This window comes from Cebus imitator, unplaced genomic scaffold (genome assembly GCF_001604975.1).
Source record: "Cebus imitator isolate Cc_AM_T3 unplaced genomic scaffold, Cebus_imitator-1.0 Scaffold657, whole genome shotgun sequence".
Taxonomy (NCBI): domain Eukaryota; kingdom Metazoa; phylum Chordata; class Mammalia; order Primates; family Cebidae; genus Cebus; species Cebus imitator.
The window spans coordinates 229,121-256,664 of record NW_016107972.1 but is presented as its reverse complement, the minus strand read 5'-3'; the positions used below and the strand labels follow the sequence as shown (position 1 = coordinate 256,664).

Sequence of the window (27,544 nt, the reverse complement as noted above, 5' to 3'; positions counted from 1 at the left end):
AAATCTTAATAGCAGTGTGAGAAAAAACAATTCATCACATAGAGGGAAACAACTCACTTTTCATAAAAAAATAATGAACACCAGAGGGCAGTGGAATGGTATATTCAAACTGCTCAAAGAAAAATAACTGTCAGCCAGGAATTCTATATCCAGCAAAACTGTTCTTTCAAGATGAAGTAAAAGTAAAAACATTTTCAAATAAATATAAACTGAATAATTTATTGCCAGAAGACTTATAGTATGAGAAGCACTAATGGAAGTCCTTCAGGCTAAAAGGAAAAGAAAGTAACACCCAATGGTAACTCAAATAGACAAGAAGAAATAAAGAGCACCAGAAATGGTAAATATGTGAGTAAACATAAGAGCCTCTATAAATATATTTTCCTTGCTTCCTCTCTTAACTTCTTTAAATAACATAAGATTATACAAAGCACTTATCATAATACCAATGTTGGTTTACAGCAACTGTTAGATTTAAAACATATATAGGTAATAGATGATGGTAATAGCACAAAGGGGGAAAAATGAATTAGCGCAACACTTCTATATTCTATATTTTATCATAATTATATTTTGATGAGCTAAGATATACATTGTAATTCCTAGTGCAACCACTAAGAAAGTAACTCAAAAAGTATAGTAAAAAATTAATGAAGAAATGTAAATGGTACACTAAAATATTTATTGATTTAATACAAGACAGTAAAGAAAAAACAGAGGATCAAAAAATAATATGAGACAATCCAACCACATCAATAACCACATTAAGATGCCTGGTATGGTGGCTCATGCCTCTAATCCCAGAACTTTGGGAGACCAAAGTGGTTGGATCACTCGAGTTCAGAAGTTTGAGACCAGCCTGGGCAACATGGTGAAGCCCCATCTCTACAAGAAATGCAAAAATTAACTGGGCATGGTGGCATGTGTCTCTAGTCCCTGCTAGTTGTGGAACCGAGTTGGGAGGATTGCTTGAGCCTGGGAGGTCAACGCTGCAGTGAACTATGTTCATGCCACTACATTATAGCTTCGGTGACAGAGCAAGATGCTGCCTCAAAAAAAATTAAATAAATTAAATAAAATAAAACATGAATGGATGAAATACTCATTCAAAAGGTGGAGTGGTAAGACAAAGAAAAAAAAAGACTCATTAGATGCTGCCTACAAGAGACATACCTTAACAGGTTGAAAGTAAAAGAACGGGGAAAAGATATACTATGCAACCTATAACATGAGAGAATTTTCCCGAATTGATGAAAAACATGAATCCACAGATCTGTAGAGCACACACATGAACATAGCATAGTGAAACTGCAGAACAATAAAATCAAAGCAAGATCTCAACAGCAAAATGTGAGAAATTAAAACTACCTACAAAGACAATCAAGTTGCTAGCCGACTCCTTAACAGCAACAACAGACGGATGACAAAAGAATATCTTCAAAACACTGAAAGAAAATAAATGCTGAGCTAGAATTCCCGTAATAAGCTAAACCGTATCAAACGGTATGGGTAAAATATATTTTCTGTTAAAGCCAAAGTTTGCTACTAACAGATATTCACTGAAAAAATTACTAAAGAATATACTTTAGGAGGAAATAATGAGATGTAAGGAGGTAGAGTGAGGAGTAAAAAAGGTAGAGATGTGAGTATATATAATCAAGAGCTAATAACATAGAAAGTAACAATAATAATAAAAACTAATTTGACAGGTTAAAAGGTAGATCTAAAATGCTGGGCAATAAGTCCATGCAAGAAGGGAAGAAGTCATTGAAATTAAGGTGTCCTAAGATCACCTAAGTATTTGAGGTGATGGGTATGTCAATTCACTTGATTTAATTATTCCACATTGTATTAATAAATCATAACATCACTTTGTACCCCATAAATATATACACCTACAACTTGTCAATTTATAATAAAAATTAAAAGTAAAGTAAATGCTGAAAGAAATAAAATAGGAACTGAATAAATGGAAATACATCCAATATTCAAGAACAATAATATTTAATCATGTTAAGAATACAATACCCCATAAATTAATCTACACATTCAGAGCAATCCCTTCAAATTCCCAGCTACATTTTTTATAGAAATCAACAAGCCTACCCAAAATCCATGTGTATATGCAAAGGAAGCACAAAACACAAAGCAATCTTTAAAAGGAGTAACAAAATTGTATAATTTCAACTTACCAAAATCAATTCTTACTACATAGTTACAGCAATCAAAGCATGTGGCAATAGCATAAAGACAGGCTCATGCGGATCATTGGAATAAATTTTAAGATTCATTAATAAACACATGCATTTATGGTAAACTGATTTTGAAAAAGGGGCCAAGAAATTTCAATGAGTAAAGAAAAGCCTTTCAACAAACGATGCTGGGAAAATTGGATATCCACATGCAAAAAGATAAAGCTGGACCCCTAACTCGAATCACACACACACACACGTGCACACACACACACACTACTCAAAGTAGGTCATACATCTAAATATAAATGTTAAACTATAAAATTCTTAGGAGAAACATTAAATTTTTGTGACCTTGCATACACAAAGATTTCTTAAATTTTACACCAAAACACAATCAAGAAGATAAAAATTGAATTATGCATCATCAAATTGAAAATGTTTTGTTCTCCAAACAACAACATAAAAAATATAAAAATACAAGTCACTGAATGGTAGAAACCACTCCAGCTGACACCTCGATCAGATTTCTAGCCACCAAATTGTGAGAAAATAAATTTTTTTTGCCAAAAAAAAAAGAAGAACAAGAAGGGAAGAGGTCATCAAAATCAAAATGTCCTAAGGTCTCTGCATTGTTCAGGAGGAGTACAGAAAAAACTGGCAGCTTCAGACATTAAGTCAAATATGCATATTAAAATCATAAGGGTAACCGTAAAGAATAAAATAGAATATATAACTACTAAACCAGTGTGGGATTTGGTGGGGAGAAGAATAAAGAAAACTCAAACCAAAAGGAGGCAGCAAAGGAGCAGAAAAGCATCAGCCCAAAGGCAAGATAAATAGAAGGCACAAAATAAGATGACAGAAATAAACCCACAGGTTAGAGTTAGGATCATCACACTACCCTAGGTTTAGGCCGAGGGGTAATCACAGATTATCAGTGACCGCAATAAATATAAATGTACTAAACTCTCAAGCAATTATCAGAATGGATTTAAGTAAAATCTAGCTATAAACTATTTTTTTAAAATATAACTGAGACATAGACAAAAAGCTTTCAAGCAAAAGATGGAAAAAGGTGTTCTAGGCAAATACTAAACAAAATAAAAAATAGACTAAATACTAAAAAAAATATATATATATATATGGAAAAAAAGTATTACAAGACATAATAGGGTGACATCTCTAGTACTTTAAACTTTTTTCATCTTCTATAAAGCAAGGATGATAAGCCATAGCTCGAAGCTAAATATATCAAGTATACGTGATGTTAGATAGTGCAAAGGGCTAAGAAGAAGGAGAAAGGGCAGGAGGAAGGAGGAGGAGACCTCAACAATGACAGCACTGGGAATGGGGACAGGAAATGCTGGAAGGGAGATTAAATTAAAATTTTAGAGCATTTGGGAAAAGACCTGAAAGAAGTGAGGAACTGATCCATGGGAGTGTCTGGGAAGGTGACATGTAGGCAAAGGTAGTGGCAAATGCAAAGGCCCTAGGGAGTGGGCCTAGAGTGGCTGTAGTGGGAGGGAAGGGAGCAGCGTTAGGAGAGGAACTCAGAGGCCGCTCCACTCCAGCTAGGTCATCAGGTCACGCAGGCCTTGATTATCATTATTATGGTTAGGTTCTTGATGTTTACTCTGAGCAAGGTGAGGGTTTTGAGCAGAAGAGTGAGTCAATGTGATTATATCTTTTAAAGATCAAGCAGGCTGTAATGAGAGGATGAAGGGGAGCAAGAGCAAATGCAGGAGACCGACTAGAAGGCAGTGCCATTGTCCAGACAAAATGACATGGTGCCTGGAAGAACCGGTGGCAGTGGAGGTGGTGAGGAGTGGTTGTTGGATCGTGGACATATTTTAAAGGTGGGGCCAGCAGGATCAGCTGAAGGACTGGAGGTGAGTTGTGAGAGAGAGAAGGTGGTCAAGACTGACTTCAGGCTTTTAAACCAGAGCTTCTAGAAGGATAAAGTTGTCATTCTCTAAAATGGAGAATTCAGAGGATAGAGCAGCAATTAGGGCACAGAGGGGTGGGAGGGCATTGGGGAAGGGGTGTATATCAGCAGTTTCGTTTTGGACATCTTAAGTTTGAGATGTCTACTAGACATCCAAATGAGATTTCAATACAGTTAGACATATATGCCTGGCCTTTATGGGAGAGTCTGGGCTGGAGATATATATTTGGTAGTCATCAGGCCCTCAGCCATGAGCCCAGACAAGATCACCCAAGAAGCAGGTATAGAGAGAGGTCCAGGGACTGAGCCCTCAAAAGCTCCAGTGTCTAGATCCTGGGGAATTATAGAGACACCCAAGACACAGACAGGATAAGCAGCCAGGGAGAGAATCTAGGAGAATGTAGAGCTTTTGGTGTCCTCTAAGCCAACCTAGTAAAGTGTTTCAGGAAGGAGGGAATCTTCAACTTTGTTAGATGTTGCTGATGGGTCAAGTAAAATGAAGGCTAAGCATTAACTCTTGGGTGTAGCAACAGAGGCTGGTCTGATGCGAAAAGAGAGTTGCGCCAATCAGATTCCCCGGTTCGGGCAATGTAACAAAGAAATACTGAGAGACTGCAGCAGTGAACAATGGGAGTCAATGTGGACAGTCTTTTGCATTGCATTTTCCCCAGCATACAGTAAAAATAGCTAACCTTTATTGAGTGCTGGCAATGTGCCAAGAACACTATTATGATGCCTATTTTTAAAAAGTGAAAATGGGGCTCAAAAAAGTCAAGTAACTTGCCCCAGGTCACTCAGCTGGTAAGGAGCCGAGCTGGAATTCAACACCATCTCATGTGTTTCATTACTAAACAGTGCTGCCTCCGTCTAATTAAGAGGAAAGTCCACACTTAGATATGGAACTCACATTTATAAAACGCCATTTTCGGGCCAAGTACCCTGGCGCTTGCATACGTTTTCACACTGAACTCTCACAAAACCCCTGTGAAATAACTGTCCCTACCATTGCCATTTTAAAGATGAGAAACAGAGGTGTTGAAAAGTAAAGTCTCTTGCTGGTGGTTCTACAGGATAGAGGGCAGGGCGGCAGAATTCAGGCCCAGATCATCTCTGAGACTGCAGCGTGGCCTGTGCCCTGTCTGTACAAATCAATCCTACCTTTTATGTGGGGGCAGGGTGGGAGCAATGAGCAATGGAGAGCCCCAGTGCATAGGCGTTGCCCTTACAAGCTCATCACTTTGAGGACACTTGGTGGATTTTAAGGCTGTGATTCTCTAAGATTCCCAGCCTGAGTCAGCTCCAGGAGTCCTAGGGCAGGTTTCCCAGCTTCCCCAGAGCCAGGCCTGAGCTCTCTCCATGGGCAGACCCTGTGATTTTAAGACCTCGGCTGAGCTTGGGATTGAATCCCCTTTTCACTCTTTCCTCCAGGCATACTGGGCCTTTCCCTACCTGTCCGGTGGTGAGGGAACGGCTGTAGCCAGGGATGGAGCTCCGGGGGTGGATCCGGGGTGGGACACAGCAGCTGGAAAAGGCCAAAATCCCAGAGTCACAACAGTGGACTGCTAGGAGGTGGGAGAGGGGAGATGAAAGCGCGGGGGCCCCTGAGCAAGTCCTATCCCTCAGAACCCCCAAAGAGAGATCCCTTAGGAGACCCTGGGTAGAGAGACTCCTCCAACTAGGCACCAGAGGGGGACTCTCACCAAGGCCCTCCCTTTACATGGAGCGGAATGAGACACCCCAGTTGAACCATAAGCAGGCTACCTGACTGGCACCCACTCTACACACACCTCCCACAGAAATCCCATGTCAGCCTCCCGACCCCACACCGCCGCCCAGCCCTCCCTGTCCTTACTTGATCCTGGCCTGGTCCACGCTGGAGGAGCGACGGGTGGTGAAGCGTCGGGCGACTGCTTTGGGAGATGTCTTGGGGCTGCCATCGGAGTCTCCGCTCTCCTCATCCCCCATGGCTTTGATGTAGCTGCCGCTCCGCATCCTGCGGCAGGGGATCTCCCCATCCTTGCCACCAGTGGGGTAACCCCCCCAGTCATCTTGCGGCACCTGCAGGGACAGGGGCCTCTGTCTCTCAGACATGACCCTAGTAAATCTAGAGGCCAGGACTCTTTCCCCACTGCCAGTGGGAGGTGCTCTGCCCTGGCTTGAGCAGGCACACTCAGGTACATGCAGAGGCAGAAGGGGAGGTAGGGTCTCAGGCTGTCCCCCTTCCTTACAAGAGACACCTCGTCATCCTCCACAGACCTTCTGCACTTAATTAAGGGCCACCCAGAGAGTCTGAGGGAGTGGCATGCCAGGCGTCAAGCAGTTGAAGATCAAAGGCCAAAGTGACCTGTGTCAATCCCACGCCCGGCAGTGAGGCATCACCTGACCTCAGTCAACCTTCTACCCCTCCTTCTCCTTCATCCTTTCAACCTGCTTACATTCCAAATCCTCTCCTCTTCCCCGCTGTGGGGAGCCACAGAGGGCTTCATGCAGGGGAGTGACATCAGATTTGTGTTGCAGAAAGAGCTCTCCCACAGTCCAAACAGAGGCTGGATTGTGGAGGGCCAGGAGCAGGGCAGAGGCTCAAGTGGCGAGAGGAAGACCAATTAGGAGGCTGATGCTGTTATCCAGGCAAGAGACGATGAGGCCTAAATTAAGACAATGACAATGAGGGGGAAGAGGAGGAGATGGAAATGAGAGGTGTTAAGGAGCATCAGTGAGCCTGATTAGACGTGGGGTATGAGGGGGCGGGTGGAGTCGAGGAAGAGTGCCAGGCTGCTGGCTGAGGACCTGGAGGAGGGTGCTGCCGCTCACTGAGCCATAGAACCCCAGAGAAACAAGTCTAGGGAAAGGTGATAGGGTCAGGTTGAGCACCTTGAGCTTGGCATAGCACTGTTGAGCAGGTGGTTGGATGTCTGGCTCTGGGATTCAGTGGGGAGATCAGGGCTGGAGGCGGACATGTGGGAGTCATGGGCGGCAGCTGAATCCATAGCAGTGAATGAGACAGCCCAGGGGAGAGAAGAAGAAAGATGAGCAGAGATCCACTGACATTTTAAAAGGGACTGTGAAGAAAGGAAGAGGAGCCTGTGAAGTCACCTGAGAAGGAGTGGGCAGAGGGGTAGGAGGGAAGTCAGGAAAATGCCATGTCATAGAAACAGGAGACATTTCAAGAATAAAAGGAGTCGATTATGTCAAATGCCACAGTGCGTTCAGAGGTTAGTAACTCAGGCTCGGGAGTTAGAAGATCCATGTGCAATGCTGGCCCCATCACTTACTGCCTAGGTGAACTTAAGCAAAACGGATTAACCTCGAAGTGTCATTTTCCTTGTTGGCGAATTGGTCATGATACGTATGCCAACATCGGAGGGTTGGTGGCAAAGATAAATGAGCCAGTAGAGAGTTTCCAGGACACAGAAAGTGCTCAATAAATGGTAACAATTAATATAAGCACCAAAAAGTACCTTTTGAGGACAGCCCTCAAGAGATCATCTGTGGCCATGCCAGGGCGTTTCAATGACAGGGAGTGTGGAAGTCAGACCACAGTGAGGAGAGAACTGAAGTGAAGGACAGGTGTGTATGCTCTAAGAACTCGATTACGAAGGACATGGAAGGTGGGATGGGGCTGCAGAAATATTTTTTAGGATGCAAGTGACATTGGACATGTTTTCAGGATGATGGAAACAGCCAGTAAAGATAGTCTTTAAATCTCAGAGGGAGGGGAGCCGTTCAGGGATGAAGGGGGTCATGAGGAGATGGGCTCGAGCCCTGGAGGATGGATCAGCCTGGGATGGGTGGTCCCAGCTTTTCCTGTGAGCCAAGGAAGGGGACGAGGGTGGCTGGAAATCTGGATGCATCTACAGAGATGCTGACAGGAAGCTGAGGGAGTCCATGATGTCAGCCTACACTTTGGAAAATGAGGTGTAAGTGAAGATGTGGGGGAGAGGACCGGGGGAGGTAGGGAAGGTTTAAAACACTCGTTGTAAAGAACAGGTTAAATGGGGTAGGGATGGGAGCTCCAAAAGGGGTCACACCTCAGGGAGAGCATAGGGTTCAGGGGAAAGGTGGAGACTCTGGGGATGAGATGGGGTCTCTTAAAGGAACCCACGGGGAGGAGCAGGGCTCTTGGAGGGGCTAGGGCTCAATCAGAAGACGGGAACACAAAGAGATGAGGCTCCATAAACAAACAGGGGCTCAGAGTGGACAGAGGGATTCTGGAAGAGGGTTAAGAGAAAGCTGGTATCCAGTGGGAGAAACAGGGCTTCAACAATCAGATTGGGGGTCCAACAAAGACGCCTGGCCACATGGGGCTAGCCTCCTCTGTTTTTGTGCCGGGGAGCATGATGCTGTCTGTAGGGTCCCTGTAGCCCCTTGGTTCTTCTCCACATGGGCTCAGACTTCCCAGCCCTCAGATGCCCTGGAACTCCAGACCAGAGGGATCATTTCCCTTCCCCATTCTCTACAGAGAGGAGCAGCAGGCAGGTGGAGAGAGGCAGGCCAGCAGATGGGAAGGCCACACTGCAGGGTTCCCACACTGTAGCCACTGCAGAGCTCCTCGCTCCTCTGCAGGACACTGTGAGGTGCATGTTAAAAAGGAAGCCCCCAGGGAGGTCAGGGCAGCCCTGGAGAAGCAGCAGGGAGCAGCGAAATGGCAGCAAGTCTTCGGGGATGGCAAGGAATTGGCTGCGGGGGAGAATGGATGGGTGTTCCCTGCCTGGACCCTTCAGTTCCTAGCTTAGAGCACCTCCCTACCCAGGGAGGGGGCAAATCAGGGTCCTGATTCCAAAAGTCCCTTCTTGCTTGCACTGTGGCCCTATATGCTCCCTTGGGCTTTCACGAGTTATCCAGGAGAGCCCTAACTTGTGCACAACTTACCCAGCAATGCCAATGTCCCCCAAAGACACACGCAGCCTCTATTCTCCACACCTTTGAACATGCTATATAATCTCTTCCCAGAACACATTTAGCCGGCACCCAACATCTCCAACTCCTCCACTGAGATTCAGCTCAGGGGACATTCCTCGCCAGGTTGGTGAGGTGTCTCCTCTGTGTTCCCAAGATTCCCCGGGCTCTATCATATCTCAGCCTCATCACACACTACATTCTATCTGCTTCCTTGTCTATTCGCCCTCTAAACTGTGAACTCCTCACAAGCAGCATCTGTCTTCATCTTTGTATCCACAGCATCCAGGAAATGCTCATTGAATAAACAGATCAGTATCAACTATGTGAAATGCGGAAATACACTGGACCTTCAAAATGCATATTGACTTTTCCTCCTAAAATTATAGCAGGGCTCAAGAAAACAATGTGGGCTGGATGAGGCTGGGATGAAGGCTTCATAACAAGTAAGAATCAGAGCTCTGGCCTCATCTGCAGAGACCATAGAGGTGGTAAGACAGAACGAGAACAGCATGCCAGCTATTGCCTGCACCATCCACTCCCAGGAGGCCCCACTTGAAAGGGCTGAAACCCAGTTTGTCCCCTAGTCTAGGAAAACACATAAGACAGGCTCCCAGGACTCCTCTACAGACTCGGCTATCCCACCACAGGTACCCCGGAATGACAAACCTCAACAGAGGCACATTCTGGAAATAACTGATCTTCATATTCAAACATGTGGGCTACCCGGATTACAGCAGAAAAGAGGGCTGGAAAAGGCTTTGGGGCAGGAGAACTGCTTGGCAACTGCCAACCTTCAGTATTGAGAGCAGCTACAGCTAAGCTGTACCTCACCATCCTGTTCAACGCATGCCCTCAACTTCATTATGCCTCCAACCCCCCAAAACAGAGATCAGCACAGTCTGTCCAAAACAGTAGGTCAAGGGGAGGTCTTCCAGGCATTGACACATCATTAGAATAGAAGGGCCCCTTCATTGCACAAATGGGAAAAGTGAAGCCCCAAAGGATGTCAGGGTGATCCAGTGGGGCAGACCAGAGCCTCCCTGCATCCAGGCCCTCCATCACAGGGACAACTGGCTTCCACCCAACCCTTCCCACTGCTCCCTGGTTGACAGGACTGGTGAAGGTCGAGGACCCTGTTCCCCAATCCCAAAAAAGCCTCACCTGCAGATAGTGATAAGTCCTGGCTTTGGCCTTGGTCTCCGGACCCAGGAGCCCTTTACCTGGCCCAGCCCCCGGGTATCCATCCCGGCCCTGGCTGACCATCATGGTATGCCAGGCACTTCGCTTGACCGACTGTCCATCCAGTGACATGGACATGCCAGTGCAGGCAAGGCAGCGGCCTTCTGACCCGCCCGAGCGCCCCTTGAAGCTCAAGTCCCGGTAGGACCCATCTGGAGCCTCCAGGCAGAAGGGACCACCAGGCTCCCCAGGGGGCCTCCCACCCGCCAGGAAGCCACTGTCACTGTCCAAGTTGTCATCGGAGCTCCACCAGCCTGTGGACTTGGCCTGGTGCCGCCCATCCCCCTTGCGGTCCTTGCTCTTGCTCCTCTTGCCATGCCGGGACTGGTGGTGGTGATGATGGTGGTGGTGATGGTGGTGGTGGGAGGTGTGGGGGCCTCCGGAACCCGGGCCAGGGTAGCTGTCTCCTCCAGAGCCACCTCTTCCCTCAGCTTTGGGCCCGTTATAGTCCCGCTTCCCTGGCGCCTCCAGAGAGTGGGACTTGGCAAAGAGCTTCTGCACAGAGTGAACCAGGTGCCGGATGCGGCTAGGGCTCTCGCTGCGGGGCTCTGGGGCAGTGCCAGTCCCTGGTGCTGGCCCGGGCCCCGCCCCTGCTGGCCCTCGCTGGTATGGTAGCGTGTGGAAGCCATCTTGTTGAACTGGCAACTGCTTTTCAAACTGATCCAGGAGTGTGGGAGGCAGGCGGGGGGCACCCTTGCCCTGTGGGTGGCCCACACAGTCTTCACAGGTGTCGAAGGGGCCTTGGCCAGGGTACATCCTGGGGAAGGTGCTGCTACCCCCCCCAACCCCAGCCCCCCCTGACCCTCCCTCAGGGCCTACCGATGGCCCTTCACTCAGGCTCAGGGGCCCTTCAGGAGAAATGTGTCCCAGGCCAGCTCTCGGGGCACAGAAGCGGGGCTCAGTGGAGAAGGCCTCCCTGGAGCCCAACAGGTATGGGGCCCTGGCAGCTGGGCCCACGTCCATATGCTGCTGGTCAGCAAAGCGGGCTGGGCGGGGATGGCTGCCTCGGTCGCCATGGTAACCCCTCATGGCCTCAGCAAAGGCTCTTCATAGTCTTGGGGGCCAGGCCCCAGGAACCTCCTAGAAAAATAGGGAGAAAAGGTGTGTGAATTGAACAGCCCCCTTCACCTAAAACCATCTTTTATTAGGCATTCTTATATCCCTTTAGGTAATACATGTCAATTTATTATGATTAATTGTACTATCCTCCCACAAATGGGCTAAAAATTCCTTTAAACAGTCATAATAGACAAAGACACTCAAGGGCGCAAACTAATCCCATCATTCAACAAATGGTGCAAATCTGATAAATACTTATTCACGAGAGGATATTCCCTCAATCAAATGGGTTTTTTAATGTTCTTAGAGACTGGGCACAGTGATTCACGCCTGTATTTCCAGCACTTTGGAAGGCCAATACAGGAGGATCACGTGAGCCCAAGTGTTCGAGATCAAACCTGGGCAACCGAGCAAGACCCCGTCTCCACAAAAAATTTTTTTCAATTAGCCAGATGTGGTGGCACATGCCTGTAGTTCTAGCTACTTGGAAAGCTGAGGAGGGAGGATCACTTGAGCACAAGAGCTCAGAGCGGTAGTGAAGTATGATTGTTTTATACCATTGCACTCCAGCTGAGGCAACAGAGTGAGACCTGGCCTCTAAATTTATATATATTTATGTTTATATTTGTAAATGTATATTAATAAATATTTATAAATGCATATATATTTGTATATACATAGAAATATTTATATAAACATATATATATATAAATATATGAACATTTATGTATAAAAATATATGTATACTTTGGGGTGTGTGTATCCTTAGATTACCAGAAACAAAAGCATACCCAAGAAAACATAAAATATTCAAAGAAACCAGTCTTTAGGTGAACTAGCTTTTCACAAGCTGGCATTAGGCAAATAGATTCACAGCCACATCTCTACCCCAACCCTTCTCTACACCCCACTGTTGCAAGAGCCAGGCCTCAGGGTCACAGCTCCCAGCTGCTATGAAGAAAGAGAACACTGGACCCAAATCTACATATCCAGCACCATCCCGCAGAAAAATCCCTCCCCTTCCTTCCACATCCTGTGCATTCCATCTGGCTGTAGGCTCATTCTCCCTCCCCTGTGGACTGAAATAAGAAGGAGAACCTGAGATGACTCTTTCTCGTTCCTCTTCTGAGTTCCAAATATTCCCCCCGTGAAATTTCCCCTTTTGCCTTTTACCCCCATCCTCCACTCCCATTCCACGGGAGGGGAATCACAAAGGAGGAAAATCCATAAAGAAGAACAGCAGCTACACATAGTAGCATCTGAATCCTAAACAGGGATTGCAACTCAGGAGTTCCTCCTCCCAGGAACAGAGGGAAGGCAAGGAAGGAAAGCCATGGAGAAAAAACTCTGGAACCAGTGCTCCTGGCTCCCATCCCAGGCTTGCTAAGGCTACAGGACCGAGAGGTCAGCTCTCAGCAAGAGCTGCCTCCAATCAGGACTCCAGGAGCTGCCAGGACAGGAGCTACAGCAGGAGGGAGTGACAGCAGGAGGGACAGGGACAGAGGAGCTGGCAGACGGTGCCCTCCCTCATCCTCGACCAGGCTCCTGGGCCATCTGCTGACTAGGAGGGATGACAGCCTCAAAGACTCCAGACAGCAGCACCTCTGAGACTCATTCTCTTTCTCCCTACCATCACCTCCACACATCCACCTTTCTTCCAGATCCTGCTCACCGCTCATCTCCTACTATTTCCCAAGCACTTGCTATATACCAGGTACTGTGCATACCTGATATTCTCTAATCTCACTGAAATCTTGTGACGTAGATATTATCCACACTTACCCATGAGAAAATTGAGCTCAAAATGGTGAGGTCACAAAGCCAGTAAGTGGATGAGTCACTTTGAATCAAGAATCAAACCCGTTATTCTGGTATGAGAACCTGAGTCTAATCCCCGTCTCCCAGACTCTTCTATCACTCACCATCCGGGGTGTCCCATCCTTGATGTCAGGATCCCCACCACCAGGCAGAATCCTAACTTCAGAAGGCTCAGGACCACTGGCTCCTGATGGAAAAGGAAAGGATGGTAAGCAAAAGGGGACAGACGTTTTCCCTCAGTCCTCAGAGGACTGGTCTCTGGCCCTGACAGTTTCCCTTCCCAACCCCCCAAACCCGGACTGATTGGATCCCCTAAGATGCAGAGCCTTTGGACCCCCAGGGAAATGAGGTTGGCTTCATTATGCAAATACATGCAAATGTGCGTACAGGTTGGACTACCTCCAACTGCAGGTGTCTGTGGGATCTGTCCATGGTGCTGAGCCACTGCATTTTTTTTTTTTTTTTCCATTGCCCTCAAATATGATTCCATTCCACAAACATTTGTTGAGCAGCTACCATAAGCAAGAGAATGAGAAGTGTATAGAGGTGATTTAAGAGTGGTCCCTGTCCTCGAGGGGTTTGTAGCTTAACAGGGGAACAACCTCTCACGTGACAGAGTTATTACAGGCCACTTTATTTTTGAACAAAATGTTCCCTCCTCCTAGAATGTCCTTTCATCCACCTCAAAGCCCTCCCCCTAGCTAACACTTACTCATATTAAGCCCCACCTTCCCTTGAAGACTTTCTGTGCTCTTATTCTAGGTTATGCTCTTTATTGGGCTTTTATAACACCCTGGGTGTCCCCATGAAAGCAGCTATCATACTGCATTGAAAATGTCTGTTTCGGTTTCTATCTCCCCACCTAGAATGTGGTCTTCTGCAGGATAGAAACCAAATCCTATTCATCTCTGGATCTCCAGCACCTAACTCAGGGCTTTGCCCAGAGCCAGTCCTTAATAAGCATTCACTAAGTAGACGAATAAATGACTGTGCCGGAAAGAGGTACCAAAATGTTGATCTACTTCAGATGAAGACAGGATCAGATTCAATAGAGGGCACTCAAGGAAGACTTCTCAGAGGAGACGGTGTTTGTGATGGAGTACAAGACGTCTGTGTGTCCCACACACATAGGTGGTGGGGAAGAGAACCTAGCCTGTGAGGAAACAGCAAGCACAGGCAGAAGAAGTGTGCAAACAGGGAATTCTAAGGGGTGGGCTCGGAGAGTTCTGACAGACAGGGAATGGCAAATAGTGGGAATAGGAGAGAGAAAATCAAAAAGGAAGATGACTCTGAAGTTTGCAGCAGCCGTGACTGGAAGACTAATGATGCCATTATTAGACACAGGGACATCAGGAAGAACAGCTAGCTTTGCAAGCGTGATTAATAGTAGTGGAAGAAGCACAGTCAGACATCAGGAAGAACTTCCTGACCCTGAAGGATGTGAGACAATGAAGAAGATTGTGGTTTCCTGAGAATCTTCCATAGAGGACAGGGTGAGACATGGCCAGCCCTGGCCCACCCTGGAACCTGGACTGTGGAAGCTGTTGGTTACCCTGCCTGAAGGAAGACTGGGGTGACCTGATGGATACCAACTGCCTGGCTCTGGATGACAATTCTCCTCCATTGCCCTTCTTTGGGGAAACGGGGAATTTCAGATCAAGATGGCCTTTCAAGCAGTTGTTGGAAAAGCACCTGGAAGCATCTCTCTGCCTTGAAAAGAAAGCAGAAGGGTAGCCTGGCCCTTCATCCATGTCATTCTCTTCCCTCTTCCTGCCCCAAGCAGGACCTATATCTGAGACTCACAGCACAAAAGGCCACTTTGGCAGAAGCCCAGACTGTCCCATTTGTTCTGTGTGTGGTGACGTCAAGCTGGAGCCTCACAGAACTTCCCAGTGGTGGACATTCCTAGGTGCCCCTCTGTCTCCTGCTTCACACAGGTGCTGCTGGCAAGCCACTCGGCTTTCACCAAGGTCTTATCAAACTTCAGCCCCTTTGGCATCAATCCACATTCTCCTTGCTCTTGTCTTGGAGAAGATGGGCCCAGTAGTTGCTGCCTTTTCCAGACAGACCAACCCTCAACTCCTTTACCCAGGTCCTGCAGGGAAGCTCTGTTTAGTGGAAAAAGCACAGGTCCTGAGATCAGAATGTATGTGACACCTGACACACCAGAGGTGGCCTACCCTCCCTAAGCCTCAGGATACCTGCTCACGTATCTCCCAGGACTTTTAATGGATATCAAATAATACAATAACTCTTACAAACTCTAAAAGATTATACAATGTAATCCTTCGTGAGAAGCCTTCCTTTTGGATTTCCAAAATCCCCAATGTCCAAATAGTAAACAATATAATCAAATCCAAATCACTCGGAGCAGGAGATATCCAATTTATGGATTTTTCTAAAGAAAATATTTAATTAACAACTGGGTTCCTCCTATATGTTATGCTTTATGATCACATTCGTCTCACCATACCACCTGCCTTCGTCCCCCCACACTACCTGCCTTCACTCCATTACTAAACAAAATCAATGGGAGGGAAAAACAAGTGAGGAAGGGACTAGTAATTCAATCTATCACCATGTCCTATGGATTTTGCTTCCCAAAAAACAGATGTGCCCATTTATTTCCATGTCCATCAAATCATTGTCAGCTGACTCGCTAAAACTCATTCCCAACCTCCTTGTCCTTATCCCAACCTCTTTTGTAACTAGAGGCCACGCGATTTCATTTTGGCTAGTGATATATACATGGAAATATGATGAAGGTTTCTGGGAAAGATTTTGCCTTTGTGACCAAAGGGGTAGGACTTGCTAGGGCCATCTTTCGTCCCCTCCATTTTGGCTTGACTATAACCATGATGGCCAGAGCTAGGACCGCTATCTTGCCACAACAAAAGGCCTAGAGAACTGCAGAGATGTCAGTCCTGGCATCATCAGGCCATGGAACCAACACGAACAGTTGCTTTACTCCAGGTCTACATGTGAAAAGGAATGCGCTCTTTATTTAAACCACTGTTGGCCAGATATCCTGTAATATTTGCAGCAGAACGCACTGCTAATGAATCCAAATGTCCCTGAGAACACCATCTCCTGCCTGCATGTCTGCACATCTTCTCCTAACTGGTCTCCCTGCTTCCATTCTTACCCTGCTCCAATCCAAATGGCCATTTGGAAATGCAAATCTGATCATGTCACGCCTTTGCTTAAAACTCTTCACTGGCTGATTGATGTCCTTAGGATAAAATGCCTTCACTTGTCCAACAAGGCCCGCAGGGTCTGGCCCTTCCTACTTTTCCAACATCCTCTCACAACATGCTCCCCTTGCTTTCTCTGCAGCAGCCAGGACAGTCTTTTGTCAGTCCCATGATCCCTCGCATCACGGGGCCTATTCCCCCTGTTGGGAAAGCTTTTCCTACCCACCTCTGCCTTGTTAACTCCTACACACCCTTCAGATCTCAGCCCAGTTGTTGCTTCCTCGGGGAAGCTTTCTCTGGCCTCCCTGACTAGGTCAGATCCCCCTGCTGTTTGCTCTCAAGGCACCATGTACCTGTCCCTTATACTGTTACCATTTTAAATTTCTGTGACTCCTAGATCGTCTGTCTCTCCCACTAGAATGTTAGCTCCCCATAAGTGCAGGAATTCTATCCATCTTATCCACTGAATTCTCCCCATCCCTAGAACAATGCTTAGCATATGGCAGACATTTGCTGAGTGAATGTGAGTCTACAAAACGAGAGCCTTTCATTTATGATATTTTATGTGAGTCCCAAAACTGTTTCAAGGGATAGACATTATCCACCCCCTCCACCTTCCAGTGTACAGAAGAAGAAACTGAGGTTTGGAGAGACTAACTGAGCTCCCCAAAGTCACACTGAGAGCTGCTGTCAAAGCCAGAAATCATATCCAGTGTTGGCCGATTCCAAAGCATTAGCTTTTCTCCTGTCTGTGTTGCCAGCCCAGAGAAGTCAAACTTATTCAATACCATTCTGAAGTGAACAGAGTAATGAAAGTGAATCTATTTTCTTACAGCACACAAACAGATAAAAAGACCTCATCCATACATATCTTCCAGACCTAACCAGAGTGTGATTTATCCTTTTCCCATGTGTGGTGAGCACTGAGTTTATACCAAGTCCAAGATCAGATTAGTATAGAATAAAGGATGCTCCCTGAAGTCCTATGACAATTCTGGGTGCTGGTGTTATTTTCCCATTTTTATTGCACCAAGTCATCCAACCACTATCCCAGGACACCGAGAGCTGCCCAGATTGTGAGAGTGGGGGCCGAGGGAAGCAGTCACTTTTGCAGTAACCTATGGCTGGCTGGAAAGTGGAGAGTGGAGTCTGGGAGGGTGCCGTGTGTGACAAATTCATCTCTGATGCAGCTCGAATCTATCCGGGAATGGAAGAAATGGCACAGATGCCGTCACCAAGAAATTACCCAATTTAGCACCAACTACACAATCCAGCAATTCGTTTCTTAAACCGGAACTTGCTGGGGGCTGCCAGGCTGGCGGGGTTGTTGTTACAAATCTCACTGGGAAACCAGCTGTGTAATTCACCAGGAGGTTGTCACTGCCCCAAGCAATTACCTTCCAGAAAAAGAATGGAAAATGGGAGAAGGAGTCAGAGTGTTTTCTCTCCCTCTCCCTCAGGGCCCTGCCCAGCCAAATCAGTTGGTTTTCCTTTCTTGGGACCTAGGCAACTCACAAACTCTCTTGATTAAAGCAGTTATGGGTATGGACTCTGTCATCAGACTCTGTGGGCTCAAATCCCTTTCTACTCACTTACAGGCTGTGTATACTTGGGCAGGTGATTCACCTCTCTTAACCTGTTTCCTCATCGGAAAAATGGGGATGATATTAGAGCCATTGTAAAGGTATAAATGATGTCATGTTTAACAAGGTAAAGCACAGAAATCCGCTAGCACTGTCCCTGGCACATGATAACAGTAGCTATCTTTATCACTGTTTCTTCCACTGGTTTACAGTGTGACATTGGGTAGGTCACTTAATTTCTCTGGATGACCATCTAAGACTAAAGATACTCAGCTGGGGAAAAGGTAAGTGCTTACTCTAGATTGTCCACGTCTGGGTACCCAGGGATCCAGGTGTGTTTGACAAAGGCTGGTATCTCAGAGTTTGGCACAAAGTGATGCCTTAGGCAAAGATGAAGATTTCAAAAATCAAATATTAGCCAATTAACTCCTTCCCCGGGAAGCTGTCTGGGAGAGCTACAAGTTGAACACGATGGTTCAAACAGCATCAAAAGGTCAGAGTTGTTCCCTTGTGAAGGTCAGCCCTATCCAATCCCCTCACCTGGAGTCTATGAGGTCATCCCCACACCAGTTCCAACACAGCAGAACTTCCAGCAAGTGAGGCCTAGAATTCATTTTGCTGCTGTCGGCCTGGCTCCTCCAGGCCTGTGGTAAGCCTTGTGTGTTCCTGGGATCCCAAAGTTTTAGGCTTTGCCTACCGACCCCCTCTCCCTGTGTTAACCAACCAGTATAGACAAGATTGTGCCTCAGTTTCTCTGTCCAGCCCTTCACACTGGAAGCCCTAACACAGAGCCTCTGACCTGCAGCTCATAACCCTGATCATTCAACTGTGCCCATGGATAGACATACCTCTGCCTCCCCGTCCCCTCATCTCTTCCTGCATCCAGTTCTGCCTGAGGCCCCCTGACTGATTTGACATGGGCTTTGCCCAGATGCCTGTGGCAGGATCTCTGTAGCTGGTCCTAGTCCCTGGCCTCCCTCAACCTCACTACCCAGCCTTGTTGCTGAAGACTCGGCATGCCTTGTATCCAGCCCCTCCCCTTAGGACCCAAGGAAAATCTCCTCCTCCTCCTCCACCACCTCCTCCTCCTCCTCCTCCTCCTCCTCCTCCTCCTCCTCCTCCCCTCACTGCCCCAGAAAATGGAGAAGGAAGAAGGGGAAACAGAATGGAAGGAGGGAGGCTTGCCGTTTTATTCATTCACCTTTATTACTTTATTTAATCAACACTTCTTAGAGGCTTAGGGCAGAAATTTTACAGAAAATGGGTTTACAGCTCTAAAACACTTGAGCCATTTATGCAGATCCAAGTCTAAATCCATCTCCTGACCCACTGGACAGTGCTCGGCCTGTGAATAACCCACACTACCTATAATCTCTTTGAAAATCCCACCTCAGGGGGCTTTGCACTTGATGTTCTCTCTGCTGGAACACTCTGCCCCAGATATTCCCATGGCTTCCTCTGTCTCATCTTTTGGGTCTCAGCTCAGAGAGGCCTATCTGACCACTCACTCCAACTAAAGTTGAGCTGCAACCCTGGGTATGCTCTATATCACCTGCCTCATTGCCCTCAGAGCACTGATTGCCCTCTGAAATTATTTTCTTTGTCTATTGTTTGTTTATAGTATGCCTCCCCATAGTAGAATATAAGCTCCAAAAGGGTAGGGACTGCATCTGTTTGTGTGCTGCATTATTTTGAGTGGCTAGAACAATGCCTGCCAATAAACAGTGTTCAAAAAATACCTGTTCTGTGAATGCATATTTTCCCTTCCTGCCCTCATCCACTCTGCTCCTATGTACAACAGCCCACAGAAAGGACCTCCACTCCTTTCTCTTCAAAGGCTTTGGAGAGCCCTGGAGATTCCGGTATTAGAAATCCAGCCTCTATACCCAGCCTTGTTCACGATGTTTATCTAGCCACTCCGCTTAGCAGGTGAAGATGGTTCTTTTCCAGTTGCACCTAGGTCTCCCCCAGATATGTCACTCTGCATAGCTCAGGGAAGATAGTGGAGAGAGAAGGGAGAGTAAGAAAGAAAAAGGTAACCCTCCCCATGCTGCAGAGAGAAAGAATGAGGCACAACTTTCAGGGATGGGCTGCAGGAACAGGATTCAGGGTCTACCAGCCCCACAAAGGTCCTTCACTCAGACTTGCTGGGCCCCAGCTCCCTTCCCAGCTGGAGCTATGTACCCAAGAGGCATCAGAAGCAGAGCCTGGCATTCCTCCTTCTTCTCCAGGGCTGCCAAAAGCCCTCTAAGACACAATTCAGCCTGACCAGCCTCACTCCTTCATGCCCCCTAATTGCAGCCATGACCAACTGCTTCCAGCCCTTTCTCAGCTATCTCTTCCTTTTCTGTCAACTGAACGAATTCTCAGGCTGTGCTGCCTTATCATTTCCACTTTCCCCTTTCCCCCTCTCCTGAAAGTCCCCAGGAGCCTTCCTTGGGGAAGACTGCACACTGCTGAGACAGAGGACTCCTAGGACCAGAACTCCTGTAGGACCCTGGTGAGGGGCAGCTGGTGAGAAACTGTGGCTTCTGGGTCTTAGGCTAAACTGTTTTGGGTTCATATCCCAGGTCCATCACTTACTAGACGTGTGGCATCAAGGACGCTTCTTTGTCTCTCTCAAGTTAAGTTTCCCCATTTTCAAATGGGAGCAAGAGTAGTCCCTTTCTCCCTGTGAGGTCACAAGGACTAAGATAATGCAAGTAAAGTATCCAGCATGGCGCTGAGGGTTAGCTATCGTTAACTAGGGAGAAGCTATTTAAATGCATGAGACTTAGAGGCAGGGAAGCTGGGGGGGTCTCTAGACAGCTTTGGGCAAAGCCTGTAACTATCCATACATGACTTGGTTTGGATCAGAAATGGGTAGTCTGAAAACTCGTTTGTTTCATGCATGTAGGAATTTCTGTTTGCCTGGGCTCCTTGAGAAGACCTCCCACACCCTGAGCATACAGAAGACAGCAGAGCAGTCCTGGTAGTCAAAGATAATGGCACCTGAGACAAATAGAGGACCTTGATTTACAGACTCCCACAAACCGCTGTAGCCAGGATTAGAGGTCTCTCTTCCAACTCCAGGGAGCTGGAAGGGAAAGTCCAGCAACCTCATAGCTGGGTACTGGAAAGCCAATCATTCACCTCCATCCATTATGTCACAACCTACCTTTATGACCATGAGCAATTTGTGTTATCTGTCTGAGCCTCAGTTTTCTCATCCGTAAAATGGGATCACAATACCTACCTCCTTAGCTTGCAGCAATGAGTAACTAAGCTGACCTATTCAAACAACTGCACATGTATCTCCATATGCTGACTTCTTTTGACTTTAGCACCAAAGCACCTTCTTTCATTTGTATGTCATTTAGGCTGGTGCTGCCCTAACCTCCAGGATGCTCCACACCTGAGCCTTCCAGGGCCGTCAAAGAATAACAGACAGGAGCCCAAGCCCATGAAGGGGTCCACTGGGCAGGAGTTACTCAGCCTGGCCACACCAATGGTCTTTCCTACTCTCTGGCCCAGGCGTCTGGTCCCCTCCTGGGGTCCAGAGCTTGGGACTGCCTCCTGGATTAACACACTGTCCTGGAAGTCTCTGTGTGAGCTGGGACAGGGGCTCCTAGCACCAGGGCCTAAGCCCTCCTTCTGGGCCTCTCCCACAGGGGAGTCAAGCACAGGAAGCCAACCACAAAGGCTTGCTGGTTGGCTGACCGCCAGGTTCACATCATGGTACCTCCCACCCCTCAGCTCTGCCTGAAACCCTGCCTGACCCTGCTCCAGCTTCAGGGATGTCTACATCTCTGCTCTCTCTGGGTTTCAGAGAAGACAGCCAGGAGCTGGGGGACACAGCATGAGAGCACACAGAAAGAAAAGACAGCACAGACTGCAAAACCCCTTTGTACTGAAGACCTCTCCTCCCAATTTTACCCTCTGCTGCAGTGTAGGTGTACTCTCTTCCATGAGGTCTCCCCTAAAAGTGCCCTCCCATCAATCCCAGGACACCACAATTGCCAGCTCCTCTTGGATCTCATATCTCTATTCCCCAGAGTAGGGTAAAGAGTTGTTTGTAAGCTGTGAGCTCCTTGAAGGCCAAAATTCATGGGCTCTATCTCTGTATGGACAGACATGGCATACAGTAGGTGCTTAATGAGTTCAGGGTCAGCAACTGAGCCATCAAGGAGTGCCCCGCAGCTGAGGCATAGCGAAATGGGGAGGAACAGGGGGGCAAAGGAAGGCAACAATTCCCTGCAGCTGGACCAGAGCTCCCCAGCAGATAGAACTGCCCCAGCATGATCTGGCTTTCCTAAAGAGCTAGGAGTGTCCCGTCCGGGGAAGCATGCAAGCAGAGGTTGAGGGCCGCTTTGCAGGATGGTACAGAGTGCATTCAAGCACTGAATACATTGAATACGTTTCAGACCAGACAGCCTCTGGTGCCTTTCAACTGTGAAGTCTAAGGTTAGGCTCCTGAATACCTACAGCTGTCCAGACGCAGTGTTAAGGGCTTTAGATGTGTTTCCACGTATAATCCTCGCAACTGTCCTTTGCAGTAGGTACTATTATTACTCCCATTTTACAGAGAAGGAAACTGAAGTTTAGAAATGTAAAGAAAATTTCCCAAGGTCACACAGATGGTGGAAGAAGGATTTAAATCTGAGTGTGGGTCCAGGCCTGACAAAACCCCAGGCTGAACAGAGCACATTTATGTATGTATTTATTTGTTTATTATTTTTCTTTGAGACAGAGTCTCACTCTGTCGCCAGGCTGGAGTGCAGTGGTGCGATCTCGGCTCACTGCAACCTCTGCTTCCCAGGTTCAAGCTATTCCCCTGTCTCAGCCTCTGAGTATCTGGAACTACAGGGGGGCACCACCACGCCTGGCTAAATTTTTCCTTTTTTTTTCTGTATTTTAGTAGAGACGGGGTTTCACCATGTTGGCCAGGATGATCTTGATCTCTTGACCTCATGATCTGCCCACTTTGGCCTCCCAAAGTGCTGGGATTACAGACGTGAGCCACCACGGCCAGCCTCAGAACACCTTTAAAGTAGCATGTCTCCCTGACCAAGCTGGTCTAAGGAGGCCAGTAGGCAGACACCAGTGTGCCCTTTCTCATCACTCAGCCTCAGGAAAGATTCCATCTCCGCAATCTCTTCCTCATACACAGCCATACATGGCCCCAAGATTGCTCATTCACAAATTAGCAGGTGTTCAGCCAGTGGCAAATTACACAGCCATGTAGTCATCCACACACAACTTACACAGCACCTGACCACACACAAACTTGTTCCTATAAGGATTCATACACCACATGTGCATTTCCATCCAATAGATCTTTTTTTTCCTTTTTTTGGGGGGGTGGGGGACAGGGTCTTGCTCGCTCACCCAGGCTGGAGTGCAGTACCACTATCACGGCTCACTGTAGCCTCGACCTCCCAGGCTCAAGCAATCCTCCTGCCTCAACCTCCAAGGCGCTGGGACTAAAGGCATGTACTGCCGTGCATGACTCATTTTTTTATTTTTTTGTAGAGACTGTCTCACTATGTTGCCCTAGCTGGTCTTGAACTCCTGGGCTCAAGTGGTCCTCCCAAAGTGCTGGGATTATAGGCTTGAGCCACTGCGCCTAGCCATTCAATAGACTTCGATGCTTGTGTGCATAGAAGCTGCACAGATACAAAACCTTAAAATCATGTCCACGTGTTTATCACCAGATGACAGAAATACACGTTTGTTTCACAGCGCTTAGGCATCCACACCTGCTCAAGGTCATTCACCAAATCCTCCCCCAACAAGAACTTTATCCATTGTTCCCAAATCTATTACTAGGCCCAGGTGAGCCATGATGCTCCTTCTCTCTGGGGTTGGCCAGGCAGTCCAGAGAGGGGAAGAAGGCTCAGCCTGCCTGTGATGGATGGAATTAATCTACTGAGCTGGAGAAACTAAATAATTAAATCCCTAATCACCCCCCAAGCCAGCCCAGGCCAATATAGCTCAGGGAGGGAGGGGGCTCGGAGGCCCAGACCAATATCCTAGAGAAAAGGAGAGGCTTGGGAAGTGAGGCACAGTCAGAACTCTCTGTGGGGGCAGGGGTGGTCTCTGAGAGGAACTCTGCCAGCCAGGCATACAGACAGACAGACAGGTTCTGCAGTGCCACAGACTCCCTTTCCACATGGAAATGAAGCAGCTTGGGAAGACGGCCTGCCACTATCCACGGACACAGGGAGAGAGGAGGGGCAGAATCCTCCTTCCACCCTTCTGGAGCCCTTCCTGCCTCGACTTGAGGTGTGTCCTGGGGGTCTATGGGGAGGGCAGGCAGGACCCTCAGAGTGCCCAAGACGGAGGCAGGCAAGGGGTCTGCTCAATGTGGAGCTGACGTGGTCTCAGCCAGGCCTTGGCCCACCCCTGTCCCACTGAGAACAGGCTCAGCCTGGTGCAGATGGCAGGAGAGGACTTCTCCACATGGGTTCACCTGCTACCCTGAGGAAGTGAATCCAGCACGTGGCTAATAGGCTGAGGATGGGGAGACGCCTGGGCAGGGGGGCTCAGGAAATCAACCAGGGAACAGGCCCCAGTCTGATTGGCTGAAAAGTGGGTCATTTTCCTTTTGAAAAATAGTGAGAAAATGGAGAAGTAGGTCGGGCTCTTATCCCCTCAGCCCCAGGCACCATCCCCGACTTGCCGGGTAAGGAGAAAAGGCAACGCCTGAACATGCCAAAGCCCCATGTACCCCAGGATCCTGGCCAGCACCCCACTGTGCAGGAAGACAAGGTCATCATTACTCAGGACATCCAAGGACATGCACACTCTGAGGCATGGGCTGGAACACCAGCCCCACCCTGCCCTGGGGAATCTAGGGTGAAAAGAGCTAGGGCCAGGGCCAAGCTAGAGGGGTGGGGGCTTCAGCATGCAGGACTCTGAGGAGCCCCCTCCTATCCTCGAGTCTGCTGTGATGCCTCCTCTCCTCTCTTCTCCTCCCTTTCCTCGTCGTCCACGTGGGCAGAGTCGTTGCCATGACACCGCGGGCAGGTGGGCGGCTCTGGCGGCTGTTTCGGCCCAACCCCCATGCTCACAGCCCAGGTGGGAGGGGAGCGGCTGCAGCACCCTGGCCCCTAGCCCAGATAGGAGAAGAGAGAGGCAAGAGGGCCCCTAAAACCTGGAGAGGGCTCTATCACTGGCCTCTCTGTCATGAAGCAACCCAGCCCCAGGCTTGTAGGTCTGGGGGAGGAAGAGTCAAAGAGAATCTTAGGCCTTGACCACTCCCCTCCACCAGAGGTCCCCGGAGTGGCAAGGGGTGGGGCAGACCCCCAACTTCCACTTCCTCCTTTTCTTACCAGCTATCTTTCCAGCTTTCCCCCATACTATGCCTTAGTCTCTTCATGCTAGCAGCTGGTTGCTCCTCCCTGAGGTTTAACCTTAGTTGCTCGTTTTGCAACACAAGCTCAATACTCCATGCTCTCTTGGGAGAAAGGAAACCAACCAGGCCAGGCACAGTGGCTGACACCTGTAATCCCAGGACTTTGGGAGGCCGAGGTGGGCAGATCACTTGAGGTCAGGAGTCCGAGGCCAGCCTGGCCAACATGGCAGAAGCCCTGTCTCTACTAAAAATGCAAAAATTAGCCGGGCATGGTGGCACATGCCTGCAATCCCACCTACTTGGGAGGCTGAGGCAGGGGAATCACTTGAACCTGGGAGACAGAGGTTGCAGTGGGCCGAGATCATGCACGGCACTTCAGCCTGGGCGACAGAGCAAGACTCTGTCTAAAAAAAAAAAAATCAAAAGGTAAGGATATATGTTCATCAATAGTTATTGCAGCACAATGTGTATAGGAAAAAAAAAAAAAAAAAAAAAAAGTAAAGAAAGAAAGAAAACAACCAAAGTTGAGATGCTCAGAGAAATTTCTCCCCTACTGCCAGACCACCAAATATCTCATAGAAATAGGGACCCCTTTCTCTAGGTCTCTCCATATACCTGAATTCACATCATAACCCTCAGGACCAATAACTCCTAAGCCCATACTTGGCTAAGGCATCCACATCACCAGGGTAGAGGACCTGGAGTGGAGCAGGAGAAGAAGGGAAGAAGGGAAGAGGTTGGGGCCAGGCATTAGAAGCTGCCTGAGGATGCTCTCCCGCCCCCACCACATCTGGCTTCAGGAAGTCTAGGCCATGCCTGAGCGCTCCATCTCTGAGCACTGCAGCCATTCCCCTTCTCTCTACTCCTCTCACAGTCCACGTGCCTCTCTCCAAGTGTCTCTAAGTCTCCGTCTGTGGCTCTGACCTCCTAAGACCATTCTCTTTGTTCAAGACCCGGCTCCCGACTCCTGTCCCCTGCAGCAGGAGCCCTGCCTCACTGACAGGGTGGAAGCACAGAGACTCCTGCATGGCAGCCCTCTGCAGCCTGGCTGGCAGGGATGAACATACATGGGATGGTGGTGACAAGACCCAAAAGGAAGGGAAAACTGCAGTCAACATTAGCTGGAGAGTGTCCAGCTTGTCGTGAGTTGTTCGTGACATACATACCACATATACACATAAAGACACTTTTACTTTCCTCCTCGGCGTTCCCCTACTAAAACAGCAGATGTGATTAAAGTACAAGCACATGCATGTATATTTGTGCATGCGTGTGTTTGTATATTGTGTCTCCTTTTTTCCACCCCCACAGCTGGTGTTCCACGTCAGGCCACTCTCATCCTAATTTCTCACCAAAGCTATGACAACAGGTTCCTAACTGGTCTCCCTGCCTTGCATCTTATTCCACCTTGATCCTTTCTCCCCACTGGCTGCCAGCTATCTAAAATTTCTTTATTCAACAAATATGTATCGAGTTCCTACTCCAAGCTGAATACTTCTCCAAGTGAATACTGACACTGTACGTACAGCAATGAACACAACAGATGAAGCTCCCATGCTCATGAAGTTTATATTCCAGTGCAAAAAGAGGGATGATAACCAAATACAGAAAATAATGGTGGTGGCAAGTACTGAGATAAAAGTATTAATAATAATGGAGTGAGGAGATAGAATGTCAAGGGGCTATTTAAGACAGACTATTGGGGAGGTCTTTCTAAAAACGTGACTTTTGAGCAAAGACTTGGATACAGTGAGGAAGTGAGTTGCCTAGATATCTGGGGGAAAAGCATTTCTGGATGAGGGGGAAAGCAAGCGCAATTGCCTCCAGGTGGAACTGTTCTTTTTATGGAACAGAAAGGAAGCCCACAGTAGGAGTGGCCCTGAGATCTAAAAAGTAATAGGGGGCTTTGCACACACAGCACTTACGTCGCTCAGGACATTTTGGATTTCACTCTGAGTTAGATGGAAAGCCACTGGAAAGTCAAGACCTCATTTTACTCTGGCCGCTTTTTGGGGAAGAGTCTGTGGAGGTGGGGCTGGCAAGGGTGGAAGTAGGAAGACCATCTGGAACATTTCCTGTCACTGAAATACCTGTTCCCACAGTTGCTCACCTGGTAAGCACCTGTTCAACTTTTAAGCTTCCACTCAAAAGCTTCCCCTTCGGCTGGGCGCGGTGGCTCCTGCCTGTAATCCCAGCACTTTGGGAGGCCGAGGCGGGTGGATCACGAGGTCAAGAGATCGAGACCATCCTGGTCAACACGGTGAAACCCCGTCTCT

General features: G+C 48.0%; 1 protein-coding gene across 4 annotated transcripts in view; it reads right to left on the bottom strand.

The window, feature by feature from the left end:
- DLGAP3 (DLG associated protein 3) overlaps nucleotides 1-27,544 on the bottom strand; it is a 66,134-nt gene that overhangs the window by 30,160 nt on the left and 8,430 nt on the right. For all 4 annotated transcript variants that reach the window (XM_017518033.2, XM_037734715.1, XM_037734716.1 and 1 more), the window contains 4 exons: nucleotides 13,260-13,342; nucleotides 10,201-11,358; nucleotides 5,993-6,198; nucleotides 5,590-5,662 (listed from right to left, as the gene is read on the bottom strand). In XM_017518033.2, the coding sequence (XP_017373522.1) occupies nucleotides 5,590-5,662; nucleotides 5,993-6,198; nucleotides 10,201-11,307 (1,386 nt within the window). In that variant the 5' untranslated portion in view covers nucleotides 11,308-11,358; nucleotides 13,260-13,342. The remainder of the gene's footprint in view (nucleotides 1-5,589; nucleotides 5,663-5,992; nucleotides 6,199-10,200; nucleotides 11,359-13,259; nucleotides 13,343-27,544) is intronic.